The sequence below is a fragment of the Petromyzon marinus genome, chromosome 60, assembly GCF_048934315.1.
Source record: "Petromyzon marinus isolate PM22_M1 ecotype Great Lakes invasive population chromosome 60, UKy_Petmar_22M1.pri1.0, whole genome shotgun sequence".
NCBI lineage: Eukaryota > Metazoa > Chordata > Hyperoartia > Petromyzontiformes > Petromyzontidae > Petromyzon > Petromyzon marinus.
Window position 1 is genome coordinate 3444234 of NC_133726.1, and position 19965 is coordinate 3464198.

General features: G+C 54.7%; 1 protein-coding gene across 2 annotated transcripts in view; it reads right to left on the minus strand.

Moving 5' to 3' along the window:
- Window positions 1-3261: 3261 nt before the first annotated feature.
- The window catches only part of MYO6 (myosin VI), a 132846-nt gene continuing 116142 nt past the window's right edge, over window positions 3262-19965 (minus strand). For both annotated transcript variants that reach the window (XM_032976712.2, XM_076053266.1), the window contains 2 exons: window positions 5611-5832; window positions 3262-4947 (listed from right to left, as the gene is read on the minus strand). In XM_032976712.2, coding sequence (XP_032832603.2) covers window positions 4748-4947; window positions 5611-5832 — 422 coding nt within the window. In that variant the 3' untranslated portion in view covers window positions 3262-4747. The remainder of the gene's footprint in view (window positions 4948-5610; window positions 5833-19965) is intronic.

Genomic DNA, 19965 nt, shown 5'->3' on the forward strand with positions numbered 1-19965 from the left:
GTTGCGTTGTGCCGCGCCGGGCTCTCCGCGTCCGGACCTTTCTCTCCCGGGGGGGGTGGGGGGGGGGGCACTCCGGGGGTCTCCCTCCGGATGAACGGCGGCGGCGGCCGTGGGGACACCGGCCGGCAGGCCAGCGGCACCGGAGCATCGCGGAGAGAGTGCCGTGAGCCGTCTCAGCTCTGCTGCTGCTGCTGGTGGTCGAGGAACCGAGTTGAAACCGAGTCGAAACAGCTCTCAAGAGACTGCAGGGTCGAATTTCCGAGGAGATTTCAGTAGCCAGAACGAGTAAAAATGTTTACTTTTTATGAGGTGTAAGGCTTACCGAGCTATGTAGCTCTTTTCCAAAAGCTACCTGGCCATAAAATGATAACTCAACGAAGTGGCTTAACGTTTTCCGAACGGAAAATGTACAGCAGCCAAATACTGTACACTAAATGCGTTACGTTGACGATAACTGCGGATGATGATGAGAGAGAGAGACACGCAAACTCCGAATATACAGCAGCGGGCGCCAGGGTCGAAATCGAACCCACGCCCTCCTGTATACCAGGCGAGGTAGTTAACATCTCCGAACCACCGCAGCGCCCCAACTCGGGTTTCCCTAACAAACCGGCCAGTACCGTGGGGCAAGCGAAAGGTCGGACCTCGCGCACCGAGCAACGCGCGGGCGGCACAACGCCGGCACGCGTGGTGGAGCGTGTGGAATCAAAGTCACCACGGACCACGTTCCGGCACCACGGGCGGGAGGGAAAAGTGTCCGCGCCTTTCACCCAACGAGCACAATCAACGAGCGTTGGAGCGACGCTTTGCGAAAGCAAAATCGGCCTCGAGAATACAAACAAACCTTTCAACACAGTCCTCCCCATCCCCACCACCCCCGCAAGGCCTCCAACACCGCGATTTCAAACGGCGACCCACACTTCCCCTCCCGATCACGGCAGGACATCCCAAGAATCTGGCCTCGAAGGCAGCGTTGGCGGAAGCAAGTCCATGTGCATCCTACTCTTCAAACGGCATCGGCAATTCCAAGACCCGGTTACCTGCGGGCATTCCATCGCGCCTGCGTCGAGCGCCTGGCTGCACCCAAAATAAATAGTCCGCTCTTGTTTCCCGATCGGAATGACACCGGAGCAAAATGAACAACTCAAAGCCGAGTGGATCTGCAAATCACTGGACATTTTGCGAGGAGTTCACGCCAGATGAAAACAGCAAAGCCTGCAAAACCGTCGATGGTCCGCGGGGGTCTTGCGGGGGTATAGCGAGGGTCATGCGGGGGTCTTGTGAGGGTCATGCGGGGGTCTTGTGAGGGTCATGCGGGGGTCTTGCAGAACTCTTGCGGGGGTCTTGCGGGGGTCTCGTGGGGGTCTTGCAGAACTCTTGAGGGGGTCTTGGGGGAGTCTTGCAGAACTCTTGCAGGGGTCTTGCGGAACTCTTGCGGGGGTCTTGTGGGGGTTTCACCGAGCATCCCCGGCTCCCCACCGGGGGTTCTCTTCACGGTGGCCTCGTGCCCTCAGACAAGTGCTCACGCTGGGGTTAGAGCGGTGCTTCTTCAAGTGTGTTAGATCAGTGTTAGCAGTGTTAGAGCAGTGGTGCTCAAAGTCTCTGGACCACCGGTGGACCACCGGTAGACCACCGGTGAAGCACCAGTGGACCACCTGTGGACCATCGGTGGAGCATCAGTAGACCACCAGTGGACCACCGGTGAAGCATCTGTAGACCACCAGTGGACCACCGGTGAAGCACCAGTGGACCACCGGTGAACCAACAGTGGACCACAGGTGAAGCACCAGTGGACCACTGGTGAAGCACCAGTGGACCACCGGAGAACCAACAGTGGACCACAGGTGAAGCACCAGTGGACCACCGGAGATCCAACAGTGGACCACCGGTAGACCACCGGTGGACCACCAGTGGGCCACCGGTAGACCACCGGTGAAGCACCAGTGGACCACCAGTGGACCATCGGTGGAGCACCAGTGGACCACCAGTGGACCACCGGTAAAGCACCAGTGGACCACCGGTGAACCAACAGTGGACCACCGGTGAAGCACCAGTGGACCACTGGTGAAGCACCAGTGGATCACCAGTGGACCACCGGTAGACCACCGGTGAAGCACCAGTAGACCACTGGTGCTTCACCGGTGGACCACCGGTGAAACACCAGTCGACTACTGGTGGACCACCGGTGGTCCGTGGGGCTGCGATGCCAACACAGCTTGATCCAGAAAAGTCATGACGTTTTACACCTTTTGCTTCGGATGTTAAATAATATGTTACTCGTGATATTTAATTCTAAAATTAAGTTGGGTAAACTACACCGATTAAACTTACCCTAACCGGAAGATCTAAATGCCATCCCCTACCCCTCGCCTTATTGATGCATAAAAAAATAAAATTATATTCCGGTAATATGAATCACGTTGTGCGAGTGGTCTTTAGAGAGAGAAGTGAATGCGTGCTGGACTGCCGGCTTGGGCAGTCCGGCAGAAATGTTTGCATCGGCCGAGTGCATCCGTGGGCCAAAACAGTTTGAGAAACGCCAGGGGTGAGTGATCTCTGCCTTCCGATATTGGGAAACCACTGGGAGCTGTGCACTTTCAAATCATCATCATCATTTAGATTGACGAACTAATTTATTCAGAACTGTTGTTGTGTTTAGTTTGTTGTCCCCCCCCCCCCCCCACGCCTCCGATTAGCGAAAGAAATTCAACACTCGGACACACGCAGAGAGACGCCCGCGTGACCTCAAACCGGCTCGCTGTGGGACCCCGGCCAGCGGTGGCGTAGCAGGGAGCGGAGGGCGGCAGTCTCGGCGAAGCCGCTTCCGGTGCTGCCACCGACACGGCCAATGCGTGCCACGCTGCTTCAAGGGGGTGAAAACCTCTCCCCCCACCCCCCCCCCGCACTGCCACCCGATATCCGCGCGAGAGAGAGACGCGCTCGCGATTTAATCGGGGCTCAGCTGCGCACTCAAAAGCTGGGGGGGGGGGGGGGTGGGGGGAGGAGGCATCGTCTCCTTTTGGATTGGCTGGGCCCTTTGAACACCGGTACCGCGTTCGGCACCAACGTCGGTGGCCGGTGGGAGCGGTTTCACGGCCACGGATCTCGGCGAGATTTCCACGAAGATCCCGGACGAGCGAGGGGCGGGCACGCGGCACGCCCAAGGCTCCGCGCGGCACGCCCAAGGCCGTCGGCCGCCGTCAACCGCTGACGCCGCGAACTGCCGATCGCCAAGCACAGATTTCCCGTTTTGAGTTGAGGTTTTATATTACTATTAATTTTATTGTTCAAGTTGTGGCGAGACGAGTTCGGACTACAGATGCGACAGTGAGCGACTTCGTGGCCGCGCGAGAGGCTGCCAATCGGAGGCGAAAAGCGTGACCGAGCAACCAATCGGAGCTCAGGGTGGGAAGCAGCTCGGTGACGTTTGCAACCTGGCCCCGCTGGCCGGTCAGACCAGCTGATGTGAGAACAACCGACCAATCGGAGCCAAGTGCGGTACGCAATCGATATTAAATACGACATTCAACCAATCAGATATCAAGACGAGAAAGCAACTCGATCGCGCCGTCAATTTCCGAGAGCCCAAAACCCAGCCGATCAGGGTTCAAGGGGCCAAACATTCAACCAGAGCGCAACACAAGAACCAACCAATACAAATCGAGAACCAACCACTCAGGAAAAAAGGTATCAGAACCGACCAATCAGAGATTAATATGTGAAAACAAAATCAACTTAAGGCATGACAATCAACCAATCAGGATTCAAGACAAACTCCAACCAATCAGAACCCGGGAATGCGACACGCTTCTGGAAAAATGCTTGAGTGTGCGTCGTAGTGTGACAGTATCAGCGGTGGCAAACCGCCAAGTTATTTGTTTAACTCGGTGACATTCACTGTGATCATCATCATCATCATCAGCTGCTGCTGCTGTGTTCGAGAGAGGTATTACGAACAGCACCGCGGCATCGCAAGGCAATTCACTACGACAAACGCCTCGTCGAAAGTCCGTACACGAGCGTTAACATTATCCCGGGGTAGCAACGCCTAGCGCGGCAATTACAAACTCCCACCGCATGCAGATAAGCAGCAACAGCTGGCCCCCGCCACGGACGGGGCGAGCAAAAAGACTAACATCACCTCCCCAACCCACCCCCCACCCCCCGTTACCAAGAACAAATGAAACAGCTCTAACCTACAGGGCGTGTGACACACACTGGGGACGAAGGCCGGGCGGGGCTGTACCGCTCGTGTGAAAGGGCCGATTTGTCCGGTCGATCGGACGGGCTGCAAGCGCAGCATTTTCGTGGGCTACGTGCGAGTGTCGCGGCAGCCTGGCCCAGACCAACGCGGCGGGTGCAGGTGGGCCAGGGCAGGCGACCAACGCTGGATGACGATGCAGCAGACGATATCGCGTGACCCTCGTGAGAACAGACGGACTTGCGGCAAGACGTTCGCTTGTGCTTAATTTAAACTGTGTTAGCCTGCTGCGGGCTACAGCAGTGCAGAGCAGGCCGAGCTAGGCCGAACCAGGTCCGGCTCGGGAAGGCCCGACGCTCGGGCGTGCGAGCCAGGACGAGTGGGCCGGAGCTAAACTGCGTCGGCCTGGTCCCCGGGGCTAGACCATTACAGAGTGGGCTGAACCAGGCTAACAAAGGTTCGGGTTAGGCTAGGCTAAGGGAAGGCCCAAGGCTCGAGCGTGCGGGCCGGGGTTGCGGGAGTCTACTGGGTGGCGCGAGCACCAGGCTAGGAGCGCTTGGCCTGCAGCATGGCGGTGGCATAGGTGGGGCGGGCCTGCTTGTTCTCGACGGCGCGCCGCAGGTACTCGACGCCGCCCCACTGCTCCCACACGTCGTCGAAGGCGCGCGGGAGGATCTCGGCCCCCTGCTTCCGCGTCAGCCCCGTCTCCTCGAGGCTCAGCTCGCACATCTCCATGTCGTCCTTGCCTGCGCGCGCCGGACGGACGCACATGGCGACGGTTGTGGCGGGGCGGGGGGAAGGGGCGGCGGGGCGGGGGAGAGGAGGGAGGGAGGCCGTGCAGTGTCGTACTTGGGAATGACACTGCACAGTGGTTGCTCCCCCGCTTTGGTAATTTTCGCGTAATTTTCAAATGTAGCTGAATTTGGAGCGCGATGTTTGATGGCACACACTGGCCTGCGAGCGGGCATTAGCCTGCCAGTAATGGGCGATGTTGCTATGGGGCTTCCCAATTAGGCAATTTGCGGTGTCATTTATCTAATTTGGACCAAGACGCCTATTTTTATTTTTTTTCCAAATAACGTCACGCGATCTTCACCGTCCACCGTGCCACGGGATCGCACTGGGCGAGATCTCGACACCGCCACGGCCACAGACTACTAGGGTGGGGGGGGGGGGGGGAAGGGGGCCGAGTGCAGTTAGCGAGCACCTACGAAGCCCGGCACGGCTCACGGAAGGGGTCAGGGGATGGCGTGGGTTGCGTTGGCCTGCGGCCTGTGCCAGTTTAACCCGAAATTTACCCCCCAATCCCCCCGCCGCCTAACTCGATGGTCCTCTTCCTCCCCCGCCCGCAGCCGGCGGGCGTCACGCAGCGGCAGCGGGGACGCCGTCCCCCTCCCCCCAACACTCACCGGCGACGAGCAGGATGGGCGGCTTGTCGGGGTGAAGCTCCATCTGCCTGGCGATCCACTGGCCGTCGAAGTGCGCGTACCACCAGCCCTTCTTCTTGTTGTGCGGGTCCTTGTACTGGTCGGCCGGGCGGATGAAGAGGATGCGGAAGTAGCGCTGGGGCCGCCCCTGTGCCGTCTGGGGCTGGCGCGGGGGCACCGGCGGCACCGCGCTCATCTGCTCCGCTGCTCCGCACGGGAACCCGCGCACGCACGCACGTGAGATTACACACAGATCTACAGATGCATGTGCAACTCGTCGTCGTCGTCGTCATCACCGTTAGGCGTTATCCACAACTCCCCCAAGCACCCTGACCCCCGATCCCCCGCCCCCACCGCCTCTCACGGTCTTTGCGATGGGCCTAGGGGAGAGGCCCGTGGCTAACGGGTTCGAATATCGCTCGCCACCAATGCCGAGCCACAGCCGGGTCGCCGGGGTCGTAACACAGCGCGCGAACCGCTGCGCCGCCGCTCCCCCCAAAGTGTGAGCCACACACAGGCACAGATAAGGACAAAGATCCCCCGTGTAGCCTTAACAGAATGTTGGGCGCAAGTGCTGTTAGCGAGCATCTATGAAAGCCGACAAGGCACCCAAGGAAGTGGGTCGCCACCACCACCATGCCCGGCCGCCTTTGTCTCCCCAGTGGCGACGTTTTTACACATCGCACCAGGCACTCATCAGAGGCTGAGTGGACCTAGCGGAGGCCCAGGACCGGTTCAGACAATCGTCACTGGTGTTGACCGTGAGCAGAAACTCGGGTTACCAGGTTCATAGCGCACTACTGCTCCCCACAGACCCACACGCACGCACCCGCACACCCACACACGCGCTCCCGCGCAAACGCGGTCTCTTGTGACCGCACTGACAGCACTGGCGTGAAAACCAGACGCTACTCATTTGAGACGGCGTTGACTCGGGGGAAGCTCGAGACCCTAATTGCCACCAGCGATGTGCATTCACGGCCGGCAAATCAACGGCATGGCAGGAGTGGCGCGCGAGCTTTTTGCTGAACACACCGTCCAACTTCCTCGCTCGTACATACGCGCAAACACGGACGGCAGTGCTGCCACCGCACAGGACAAATTCGTTTCTCGGGTCATTAACCCGCAACGATGTCTCCAGGCTAGACAGAGGCTTGGCAGAAGTTGATCTTCTCTGCTGGAAGACCTCACCAAGCAAAGTCGGGACCTAGGATTCTAAACTAAAAAAAAAAAACTATAAAAATGTATTTTACCAGTTAGGGCCCACTGAGCTATTAGCTTATTTTTCAGAACCGAGCTGGCCACAAATGACAGCTCAACGAAGTTGCTTATCACGTGGTAATTTTTAGCAGTCAAATAATCTAAATAATCAAAACACGCGGAATGTCACATCGCAGCTACCGTGAGAGGTTGGCGACGGCTTGGGAGGGAGGCCGTCATCCAGCAGTGGATTAATCGTGGCGGATGGGTGAACAGCTGTTACCGCGTCCCTCCGTGCTCACACGAGCGTTGGGGCGATACTCAGTACTGCTGGTGGTCCCAAGCCATCGGTGGAAATTACACATTCCTATGGCAAGGGCTTGTATTACCACGGGACAACTACTTGTTGACTTTCCCACTAAGCGGTGGCACACATTGTAGATAAGCTGGAAGAATGAGTGATTAGGGTGATGGTGGTGGTGATGGTGGTGATGTTGGTGATTATGTGATGTTTATAATAAAGGTCTTTAGGTTATTTATTATTAATTAAATTGGTCGCGGAAGCCTACGTGTTAAATTGTGATTGGATGCTGATACTGTTGCTGATGACGATGACAACGATGCTGCTGCTGACAGTGATAACGATAATGACGGCGCCTCCTGTTGCCGATAATTAATCATGACAAAAATAACAATGATGACTGACGATGATACTGCGGCTGCACGTATGTACGTTGAACTTTTTTCACACTTCTTGGTTCTTTCGGTAAAGTCACGTAGAAGGCAAATAATAAAATAGAAATAATAAAAATAATTACAAAAAATTCTCACGACGTTTCGGCCACAACACAAGCAGCGGTCCTCAGGTGAAGAAACAGAACTGTCGGAAAGATAGCGCTCCAATGAACACTGCTAAGCTTCGGAGTGTATTTTAAGCTTGGTGGGAGGAGCAGAGCGCATTGACAAAGGAGTTTACATAAAATACGCTGCCAAGCTTAGCAGTGTTCACTGGAGCGCTGTCTTTCCGACAGCTCTGTTTCTTCACCTGAGGACGGCTGCTTGTGTTGTGACCGAAACGTCGTGAGAATTTTATTTTATTATGCTTTATTTGTATTATTTTATTTCCCTTCTACGTGACTTTACCGAAAGAACCAAGAAGATGAATCCCTGCCAGTCACGAAAGCTTTAAATCGAAATTTCTTTCGCACTGCACGTAGCCAACCATGCTCATTGGAGGTGCGGGGAAGGACAACAAACAAAACACAAAAAAAAACGTTCTTAAGAAATTAGTTTTCAACCTAGATTATTTAAAAGCGCGTAACTCCAGTGGCTTCCTAATCGTGGAAGCAAGAGCGTTCCAGATGGCCGCAGAAGCGCATCTGAAAGCACGCGAAGCAGTGACTGTCTTCGTTCGATGGCCAGCTCACGACGATGATGACGATGAGCGTGCATGTCGACGACGTCTGGAACTTCCCGCTACTTGCAATTACGACGGCGATGATTACGCGACAGGTGACGGTCGGGCAGAGTCAGTTTGACCCCACCGGGATTTGAACTCTCCCCATCTCTGGAGGCGCCGGGGCGGTCCGTTTGCGCGCGAGAAGCCAGGCTCCGGGAATGGTGTGCTCGCGATAAGAAGCCGGAAGGCTCCCCATCTCCCACCGCAGAGATAGCGCTCGGGTGATTAACTTGATTAATTGAATGAGGGATTAGATGCCCCCCCCCCCCCCCCCACGTAACCGCACTTGATCGGGTCATTATGATACAATCAATTATTTGGATAATTGATCACGTGAGTCTTGTCCGGCCAGACGTGATGTGTACGTACACGCGCGGGGGAGCAATGGTGCGTGCGGCGGTTAGCGTGTACCACGGCTGCGAAAACCGGCGGCCCGAGTTCGATTCCCGGTCACGGCCGCCAACGCCGGTGACGGTTGTCTGGGCCGGTCCCGAGCCTCCTCTTGGTAGACTCGGCCCCAAATGAGTACCCAGTCGAATATGTATACATCAGCACTAGGGAGACAAAGCCGACCCCGGGCGTGGTGATGGCAACACAACATAAAATGTGCGCCGTAACGGCCTTCATAGACGCTTGCTAAAAGCGCTTGCCAAACAGTCGGTGTGGACGACACAGGGAATCCTTATCTTTACTCTTGGTTCTTTCGGTAAAGTCACGTTGAAGGGAAACAATAAAATAATAAAATATATAAAACAATTAAATTCTCACGACGTTTCGACTGCAACACAAGCAGTCATCATCAGGTGTTGCAGTCGAAACGTCGTGAGAATTTTATTGTTTTATATATATATTTTATTATTTCCCTTCAACGTGACTTTACCGAAAGAATCAAGAGTATGGATCACTGCAGTCACGAAAGCTTTAAATCAAAATTTTAAACCTTATCTTTGTTATGAAAGACTAATCCCGCTGCTTGCTGTTTGAGGGAGTCGATGGCCTACAGCGTATACTGCGTGCATGTGTGTGTGTGTGCGTGCATATTTCCTGCTCACGATGAATCCATCTGTCCGCGTTTCCCCGGAAACCACCTCTGAGATTCCCTCCGCATCTCCAGAAGGTCCAGAAGGTATTTGACTGGATGTCAAAACTTCACATGACACTCTTAACAAATAATGTTTTGCTATTCCTCCATGCGACATCGTCACCATTGCTCTGGCTCCATCGGTAAGTGATCATCCAACCCCCACCCTCCTCCCACCACCCCCACGTCTCAACCAAAACGACTCTCAGAGACTGCAGAATCGAACCCCCTAGGGAGTTCAGTATCAGGAGGCCAGAACGATTGAAATACAAAATATATTAAATAAACCAAATATACCTTTTAAAATATACAGAAAAAATATTATATATATTTTTTAGCGACCTGGCTATCGCAAATGATACCTCAACGAAGTGGCTCCCCATCACGTGGAAATTTACAGCAGCCAAATACTCTAAGCGCGTGACACTAATTCTGAATGTTGGAGAGAAATACCAAAGGACCCAGAGAAAAATCCACGCGACCACAGGGAGATAGCGGCATGCAAACTCCGAACATACAGCAGGCGTCGGTGTCGGGATCGAACCCGCTGCCTCCTGCATACCAGGTGAGGGAGTTAACATCTCACCACCACGGCGCCCCCAACTCAGGAAAAAGCTCGCCAGCACCGTGGAGCAAAAACGTCGGACATTGCGCGCGGAGCAACGCACAGCGACACAACGGGCCTTGGGAGTTGGGATCGAACCCGCGACCGCCTGCACACCAGGCGAGGGAGTTAACATCTCGCCACCGAGACTGCCCGTGAAGAGCATTACCAACAGTATAATTAGGGCTCTGTACACGTAGATCGGTAGACGTAATCAATTACGTTGGAGCGCGGTTATAATCAATGGTTATTTTCACACTAATTGCCCTACACCCCCCCCCCTGCCCCCACCCCACTCCGCTTCCCTTCCCTTCCCCACCCCCTTCTCCTCTCCCCGGCTTGATTGAGACGAGTACGAGCACCCCCTCTGCGTCGGAGACGAGAGTTAAATAACGACGGGAGGGGCGAGCGGGTTGGGACATGCCGCCGGCATCGTCGCGGACATAGGGGGGGGTGCCCGGTCGATGCCTTCCCACCCACCCCCACCCCCCGTAACATCGCCCCCCACGTGTGGATATTGATTCGTGCCTACTTGCTGTACTACACTCAATCATCGTAATAATACGATTTTACTATTAATTTTTTTTCCTAAACAAGGCCCACTCGGCTACATTGTAGCTCAGCTACATTGTATCTCTTTTCTCAGAAGCGACATTGGCTATGACAAGTGGTGATTCTAAATGTGGAGGGAAAACCCGTAGGATCCAGAGATGAATCCACGCGACCACAGATAGAACCCAAGACTTCCTGCATACCAGGCGAGGTAGTTAACATCTCCTAGCCACCGTGATGATCATGAGAGAGAGAGAGACACGCAAGCTCCAAATATACAGCAGCAGGCGTCAGGGTTGGGATCGAACCAACGGCCTTCTATTAACCAGGCGAAATGCCTGACTAACACCGCATCAGCCAGTGGCGTGGCCTTGTGATCTGCGGGTTATTGTGGCCTCAGCAACCTGGGGATGGAGGGATGTGGTGACCAGTGGGAGGGCGGGCGGGAGAGGGGGGGCACGCTTAGGGAGTACGAGTCGTGATTGGAGGGGGGGGGGGGGAGGTGGGGGGCGCCCTCTAGAAGAGATTGTGAACCAACAACACGAAAAGCTCTCGACAAAAGATGGTTCTCTTTCCGGGGTTAGATCGTGTAAACATGCACGTGTCGTTAAACCCGCCACCACCCGACACAGCCAATTAGCGAGGTTAGTCACGTCAACACGAAAAATATCCGCGACGTGGCGAACGGATCCCTACATCTCGCGACCACGCAAGAAGCACGGTGGGGATAACGCTGTGGGGGGAGGGGGTTTGGGAAATAACAACAACAACAACCACAAAACAACAATACCCCACACTCCCAAGCGCGCACGCACACACACACCCCGCTGAGCATACGCGACCTTTTCCCCGACCCCGCACAGGCACGTGCGTCTAAATCGGGGGGCTATCCGCTCTGCCTTTAATCCCCACTCCTCCCCCCCCCCCCCCACCGGTGCCTGTGTGAGCTCGCTGGCGCTCTCCCCTAACGACCGGACACCCACCGGCCCACAGGCCGACCCGGAACGCCCCCCTTGGGCGAGAGAAGCCGACGCCTTTCCCTCCTGTCCCCACGCGCGCGCGCGCACGGAGACTCTGTGAGAGATGGCGAGATCGCGACTGTGGGGGTGGGGGGAGGACGGCGGCGCGAACCGTCGCTCTGTCGCATTCCAGCGGCGGTTTGCGGCGGCACTGCACAAAGGCAGGTCCCATCCACGGGGGGAGTTCGATTCCCAGCCCAGGACGCCGTTCTCTCCGTGGGCGAGTATGTTCTCCCCCCTCGCCCACTCGCCCTCTCGCCCCCTATCCTCCGTGGGGTTACCTCTGGGTTTCTCGTGGGTTTTTTTCTCCTCGCCGTTGCTCAAAAAAAAAAACAGGCGCGGCATGCAATTGATGGTTGGTCACAAATCCACCCCCCCACCCCACCCCACCACCGTGTTTGGGAGCTTACCGAAGAAAAAAAAAAAGCGGTTGGGATTCAGTTGCCACGCTTAATCCCAATTGAGTAACTTGCGGGTAATTGCTTTGGCATCGGGGATGTTTTGGGCCAATACCTGTTACACTGCGTGCGTGCGTGCGTGGGGAGCGGTGGTGTAGCGGTTGGCGCACTGCGCTATGAACCCGGTGACCCGAGTTCGATTTCCGCTCACGATCAACACCGCTGACGATTGTATCGAAACCGATCCTGGGCCTCCCCCCCCCCCTACGTCGACCCAGCTTCAAATCAGTACCTGGTGTGCAAACCTCGCCACTGGTGAGACAAAGGCGGCCGAGGCTCTAGCTATGGGAGGAAACCGGAGACCTCGGAGGGGAATCCACACACAACAGGGTTGAGAGAGAACAAACAAAACTCCACACAGGATATCGATCCCAGGCCCCCGCTTCCCTTGCCGTGGAGGCACGGGTGTCACCGCGGCAATGCCTCCCGGCCACCCCGCCGCCCCAACATCGCAACAACCGGTCGGCATCGTCACATTTGACATCGTCTCGCGAACAATTACGCGACGGCAAAGCCTGGCCGTTGCCAGTGCCGCCACGTTCGTTGAGCTGGGATTTCTGTGGCCGAGTGAGTGACGGCAGATGATTGGCTCTGGGGTTTTGCGGGCGCTGAAGGTGGGCGATTCTGAGCTTATTCAGAGGAGTGTGCAATCAAAAAAAGACAAAGATCACCCCCCCCCACCCCACCTCCCCCGTGTAGCCTGAATAAGCTTTGGGGCAAGTGTTGTTAGCGAAGAACACCAATGAAGAACACCTATGAAGGTCAGCACTGTGGTACAAAAGGGGATGGGTGGCCAGCACCATGCGCTTTGTCTCCAGAGTGGCGATGTTTACACACCACACCAGGTACTCATTTGCAGCTGCGTCGAACTAGGACCGGTTCAGATTATAATCGTCACTGGTGTTAGCGGTGAGTGAGAATCAAATTCGGGTCGCCGGGTTCGTCGCGCAGCACGCTAACCCCTATGCTACCACTCCACCCTGCGCGTGTGTGTGTGTATATATATATATCCGTGTGTACAGTATCAAAAAAGACAAAGATACCCCGTATAGCCTCAACAGACTGTTGGGGCAAGTGCTGTTAGCGAATAGCACCGATGTAGACGGCATGGCACACGGTGGGTGGGTAGCCATCACCATACGCCTTTGTCTCCCCAGTGGCGATTTTTACACACCGCACCAGGTACTCATTTGAAGCTGAGTTGACCTAGGAGAGGCCAAAGACCAATTCAGATAATCGTCACTGGTGTTAACTGTGAGCGGGAATTGAACTCGGGTCGCCGCGTTTGTAGCGCAGCGTGCGAACCCCTCTGCTACCACTGCACCCTGCGTGTGTGTATATATATCTGTGTGTACAATATATTTACGCACATACACACAAGCACACATCCATCCATGGAGCCAATTACACAAAGACACAAACAAGGTACCTTAGCCATGAATATACTCACGCTGACACGTACGCACGCATGCAGTCACGAACACAACGCACGCTAAGTGACACAAACAAATCGTACGCAAACACCCAGCCACAACTAACACACACACAAATGCCTGACCACTAACACACACACACATGCCCACACCAACAACAACAACCGCCATTCGCCACTAAGTGGCGGTGACATCACCACGACGCTTGTGCCAGGCCATGTGCATCTTGAGGCCACGTGGAGTGTCGAACGCCCGCTGGCAGGAGGTCACGGGGCAGACCCAGGTGCCACGGGTCGACTGACTGAGACGACTGGCTGATGCACCACTTGTGCCCCCTACTGTGCCAACCTGCTGTGCTTTAGCCACCCGGCGCTCCGCTCGTTGTTGTGAGTGTCGCTCCTCCGCCCTCCGTTGTTGTTGGAGGGCGACTGCCTCCAACTGCCCAGTAGCGTCCTTCACGAGCCTCCTCCAGAGGCCGATCTTGACACCGCTGGTACCAGTCATCGACAAGTCCACTCAGCTCCACGTCATCCTGTACCACGACACTCCATCTCTTCTCTAGCCCGTACCGCGCCCGTTTAGCCCCCTCGATCCGGCCGAACAAAAGCTGTTTCGGCATGCGGTGGCTGGGCATGCGGGCTACATGACCCAGCCAACGCAGCCTTGCCTGCTGGAGGAGCTCACCGATGGGACCGTGCCCAGATCTTTCAAGGATTTGTGAGCTCCTCACACAATCCAGCCTGGTTAAACCCAGGATGGATCGTAGGCAGGCCAGCCTAAATGTTTGTAACCGGTGAAGATGTTCCGTTAGGGGGGTCCACGTTTCGCAAGCTAGAGAAGGGAGGGAATGACCGTGGGCGAGAAGACCTCAAGGTTAGTGCGGAGCGACAGACCAGGAAGCTTCCGCACAGCATTACGCAACCGATGAAAAGATATTGCCGCTCGACTGATTCGGAGTGAAACCTCTGCTGTTAAACTGGAGCCGGTCATAAGCACACTGCCCAGGTATGGGAAACTCTCCACTCTCTCCACAACTGCCCCATCACCGATTGGGAGTTGTGGGGGTGGAGTGTAAGATGGTACAAAATACCCAGGCAGGTGCTTAGTTTTGGTGGGGCTGATGGTAAGGTCCCATCTCTTAGTAGCACGCTCCAGTCTCAACAGCAGCGTCTCCAACTCCTCCTCTGAATGAGCAGCTATTACCAAATCATCGGCATACATAACGTGGTTGAGCAATAAGGAGCCATCCCTTGACCGCACCCGGGCATCGATCAGTCTCCCATTATATCTGTACCATACGGAGATTCCCCCGGTACAGCTATTGAAGGCTTCACGAACTACGTGGTCAAAATAGATGTTAAATAATGTGGGAGCCAGAGGAAATCCCTGTCGCATCCCAAGGTGTACAGGGAATGGCTCTGACTCCCGGCCACGTAGTTTTACCCGGGCCCGCTCACCATCATGAAGGTCCTTAATGATCGTGAGCAGAGGGTCAGGTACTCCAAAAGCACGAAGAACAACCCAGAGCCCAGGCCTACTGATGATACCATAGGACTTGACCAGGTCAATAAAGCAGTGATGTAGGTCTTGCTGGAATTCCCGACACCTCTGCTGTAGCAGACGGACAGAAAATATGGCATTCGTGCAGGACCGCCCTTTCCTGAAACCGCATTGGGGCTCCGCAAGCCTCTCCTCAGCGTGCCTGGCAAGGCGATGTTGAATAATCCTTGCCAGGACCTTTCCCGGCACACTGAGGAGTGAGGTGCCCCTGTAGTTGTTACAGTCTGTGTGGTCCCCCTTCTTAAAGAGGGGGACCACCAGGGCATCCTTCCAATCCTGCGGAACCTGTCCAGTGGTCCAGACTGTTGTTATGATGTCATATAGGCAGTCTGTGCACAAACGCCACTCTCCCTCAGCATTTCGCTTGGGAGATCATCTCTGCCCGCTGCCTTTCCTGGTCTCAGACGCCGGATCGCCTTCAGTACTTCCTCAACAGATGGCACCTCAGCCAGCCACTCACAGGGGGTGACTTCTTCCAATATTTGAGGCACCGCAGCCTCAGCAGGGTCATCCCCACTTTGTGCCACGATGTCTTCCTGGCTGAGGGATTTCCCCTCCCACAGGACCTCACAGAAATGCTCAGCAAAACTGCAAACCTGTTCCTGGGGGTCGGAGATTGGATCACCGATTTTTTCCCCTAATGATGGTAATAGGTGTGGCGCTGCAGGTTACTTTTTTATGGAGTTAAATAGAGATTTGTGATCACAGGCCACTGAGGCAGACTCCATCTCCTCAGCAACCCGCGACCACCACCCATCCTTGCAGCGCCTCACGGCTCTCTGAACCTCCGAGCGAAGGCTGTGGTAAGCCTCCTCATTCTCTGACGTGGGATTCTGTAGCCGATGACAGTGGGCCTGTCGCTTTTTCTCAACCATCCTGAACACCTCCTCTGTCAGCCAGGGTCTCTGAGGAGGTCTGGACCGTGTACCCAAAGCAGCCATTGCAGCTGCATGAGTCACAGTCCTAAACCTCGCCAATTTACCCTCGACATCAGGAGGAGTGGAGGACGATGCCAACCCCAACCGCAAGCGATGATTAAATTCTCGCTTGCAACTTTCATCAGATAACTGAGACCAGGCCACTTTAGGTTAGAATGGGGTCCTGGATGTACACCCACCGCCGGAGTGGAAGAATGGCAGGCGCATCTTACAGATGACTAGTCAATGGTCAGAGGGCAGATCAGCTCCACGGTAGGTCATGGTGTAAAGGACATGGGCTCGCATCCGCTGGTCCGTCACTATGTAGTCCAGCAGATGTTCTTGCTTGGACCCGGCATGCATCCATGATGTTGTGTGGATGCGCCGATGCCGGAACAGCGTGTTGGTAATTACAAGCCCATAGGCTGCACAAAAATCTAGCAGCCTCCTACCGTTGTTATTGAGCTGATCTGGCCCATGCCCTCCAATCACTCCAGACCAGGTGCCAGCATCATGACCAACTCGGGCATTAAAGTCACCCAACAAGATGACTCTATCCCGAGGGGCCACTTTAGCCAGCACCTGTGACAGGAGGTCATAGAAGGCATCTGACTCATCGGCTTTGCCTGCATCCCTCCACGGATGTTCGTCTTCGGTGGGGGCATAAGTAACCACGACCACCACTCCTCGCCTCCGGTTGATGGGAAGACGAGCCCAAAGTAGCCTGGGGCTTACAGCTTCCCACACCTCACCGCCACGCTCCCACGCCCCCTTAATTCTTTTGTTCAAAAGAAGAGCCACGCCCTGTTGTTTGGCAGTCTGCTGCCCCGAGTAGAGGACTGTCCACCCCTCATGGTGGCAGGAGCCAGAACCGGTCCACCGGACCTCCTGAATGCCACAGAGATCCAGGCGGTACCGGTCCAGCTCCCGACAGAGGAGTGGCAGCCTCTCCTCCGCAGTGAGCGTTCGAACATTCCACGTGGCCATCCGTAGTAAATGCCCATACCGCTACCATACACACACTCACACAAATATCCGCACCGCTAACACACACACACAAATGCCCACACCGCTAACCAACACACACACAAATGCCCACACCGCTAACCAACACACACACACACACAAATGTCCACACCGCTAACACACACACAACGACTCGATGGTGACGCGGTGGCCCCAGCGGCAGGTAGCGCATTCGCCGCTCTTTGCAGAGGTTCGCCGTTCGAATTCTGGCAGGTAGCCCCGGTTAACGCTGCAGTTGCGCGGCATTAACTTATTAACGGTGCATGCACCAACGCGTCATCTGCTTGGCTCGCGGCGGGGACGTCACTAGATGCCTGTGACTATCATTCGCAAGAGTAGATGGAAAACTTTGCCATCGTTGAAAAATGACACATCTTTGAAAAAAAAACATGGCTCTTTTTCAGAAGTGACCTGGCCATCACAAATGATAGCTCAACGAAGTGGCTTATCGTCATCACGTGGAAATCTACAGCAGCCAAATACTTTTTGAGGTTCAAAAGCCGGAGGACCCTGAGAAAAATCCACGCGACCACGGGGAGAGAGAAAGAGACACGCAAATTCCAAATATACAGCAGCAGGCGCCAGGGTCAGGATCAAACCCACGACATCCTACATACCAGGCGGGGGAGTTAACATCTCCTAGCCATCATCATGATGATGATGATGATTAGAAAGAGAGACACGCAAACTCCAAGTATACAACAGGCGTCAGGGTCGGGATCAAACCCACGACCTCCTGTACACCAGGCGAGGTAGTTAACATCTAGAAGCGATCGATCATTGCCCCCCCCCCCCCCCCCCCCCCACGACTGATACACTCATGGCCCTAGGTCTCTCTTTGCAAATGAGAGCCATCCACAGGTCTCCCGAGTTTGTCGCCCCGGTCAAAATTTAAATAAACGTACGGCAGAACGCCCTCTTAACGACGGCAATTGATTCCACGAAACCACTGATTAAGTGATTCGGTCGTTAAGAGAGTATGGGAAATCCACTTCTGAGGCTTAATTAATTCCAATAGCATCGAAAGTTACACTTTTTCACCCAAAAAACGCACTTCATAATATTTAAACAATGGATTTTAATACATAAGGATACTAACAACATTATAAACACGTAACATTAAAAGAAACACGGTTAATCAATGCATTAATTAATATTTACTGTACCTACAACAACCCGTCATTAACAGGGGAATGGTCGAAAAGTGATAACATTGGGCTCTATGGAGGCACTACACTACTATAAACTACACCACTATACACTCCACTACATTATACACTACTACACACTACACATTGGGCTCTATGGAGGCCCGTCGTTAAGCGAATAGTCGTTAACAGGAGTGGTCGTTTAGAGGGCTTCTACCGTATCTCATCTCACCGAGATTCATGTAGCACCGTTGCTAAACCGAGCTTTACACCAATTATTAAAAATGTGTACGTGGCATGATGATAATCATTTGAAGTCAAGGATTGGAGCTATTGTAACCAGCGGTGTAGTTTTGACGGCAAAACGGGAGGGATTGGTCAGGAAGGGTTGGGGAGAGGCCTGGTCGTAGCTCGTGGGAGGGAGGGGGGGGGGGGCGGGCGACAGAAAGCTAGGGGGGAGGGGGTCTGAAAAGTAACGAGGCATCGTTGCATTGGGAAGACAAAGGGGGTCTGGTGAGAAATGGAAGCCACGGGGGGGGGGGGGAGTGGAGGAAGGGGGCCACCGGCAGCTTGAAACTCGGCAGACTCACGAGCACAACACGTGGGAGCTAGGAACACAGCGTCGCGCAGACGTCGATTCGGAAGCTCGCAAGCGACGTGACCCCCGGATCGCGTGCGCCGGAGCGGACGTTTCCCTGACCCCTCGTGACCCCGCAGCTACTGGAGGCTGCTACATTCACCAACAACAAATAAGTAAGCAAACAAAGCATTACAAATTTGATCGCATCCCCCGAGTGGCCACGATTAATTGAGAGGCCAGTGGAGGGAGTGAAACTTAACACCGCTCAATAAACACAGAGGCGATGAGATCCCCCCGTGTAGCATTGCAGACTGTGGGGACACGTGCTGTTAGTGAGCACCTATACAGACTGAATAGGGCATGCTGGGGGTGGCGTCGAGGAGCACCACAGGAGCACAGCCACCCTTGCCTCCCCACGGCCGATGTTGACTGCACCGCAGTATGTGCCCACTGATGGGAGGAGACCCCCATGGCATTACAAATGGTAGCTCAACAAGGTGGTTTATCATCATCGTGTGGAAATTTATAGCAGCGGACAAACACTCTAAACGCGTGACGCTAATTCTCAATGTGTGAGGAAATATAACCGGAGGACCCGGGGAAAAATCCAAACGACCACGGGGAGAGAGACACGCAAACTCCAAATATACAGCAGCAGGCATCAGGGTCGGGATTGAACCCACGACCTCCTGTATACCAGGCGAGCAAGTTAACATCTCACCACTGTGGCGAGATTGAGAAATGGCCAAAAAATCCGAATATGAACAAGACCCTCCTGAAAATGAGTCTTGAGAGTCAGCGAGGCTTTCCTAGGTAAACAAAGGGCAGCAGCAGCAGCATCGTGCTGATTATTATCATCACGGGCAGCGTGGTCAACAGTCAAGTCCGCTTTTGTCGGGATCGCAGAGCCAGTGCGATGGGGGTCACAAGTGCACACACTGCAGCAATTGCACAAAGACAAAGATCCCCCGCATAGACTTGAGCAGACTGTTGGGACAAGCACTGTTAGCGAGTAGCAACCTACAAAGGCCGGCACGGTACAGTCACACACACCCGCCTTGTTACGCGGTAGATTGCTCGGCCTTAATGCAGCTGCCAAACAAGCATTGCTATTACAAAAAGACAAAGCTCCTCCATATAGCCTTAACAGACTGTTGAGGCAAGTGCTGTTAGCGAGCACCTATGACGGTCGGAAGGGTACACGAGGGGGTGGGTGGCCAGCACCACACCCGGGCGCATTGTCTACCAAGTGGCGATGTTAACACACCGCACCACATACTCATTTGAAGCTGAGTCGACC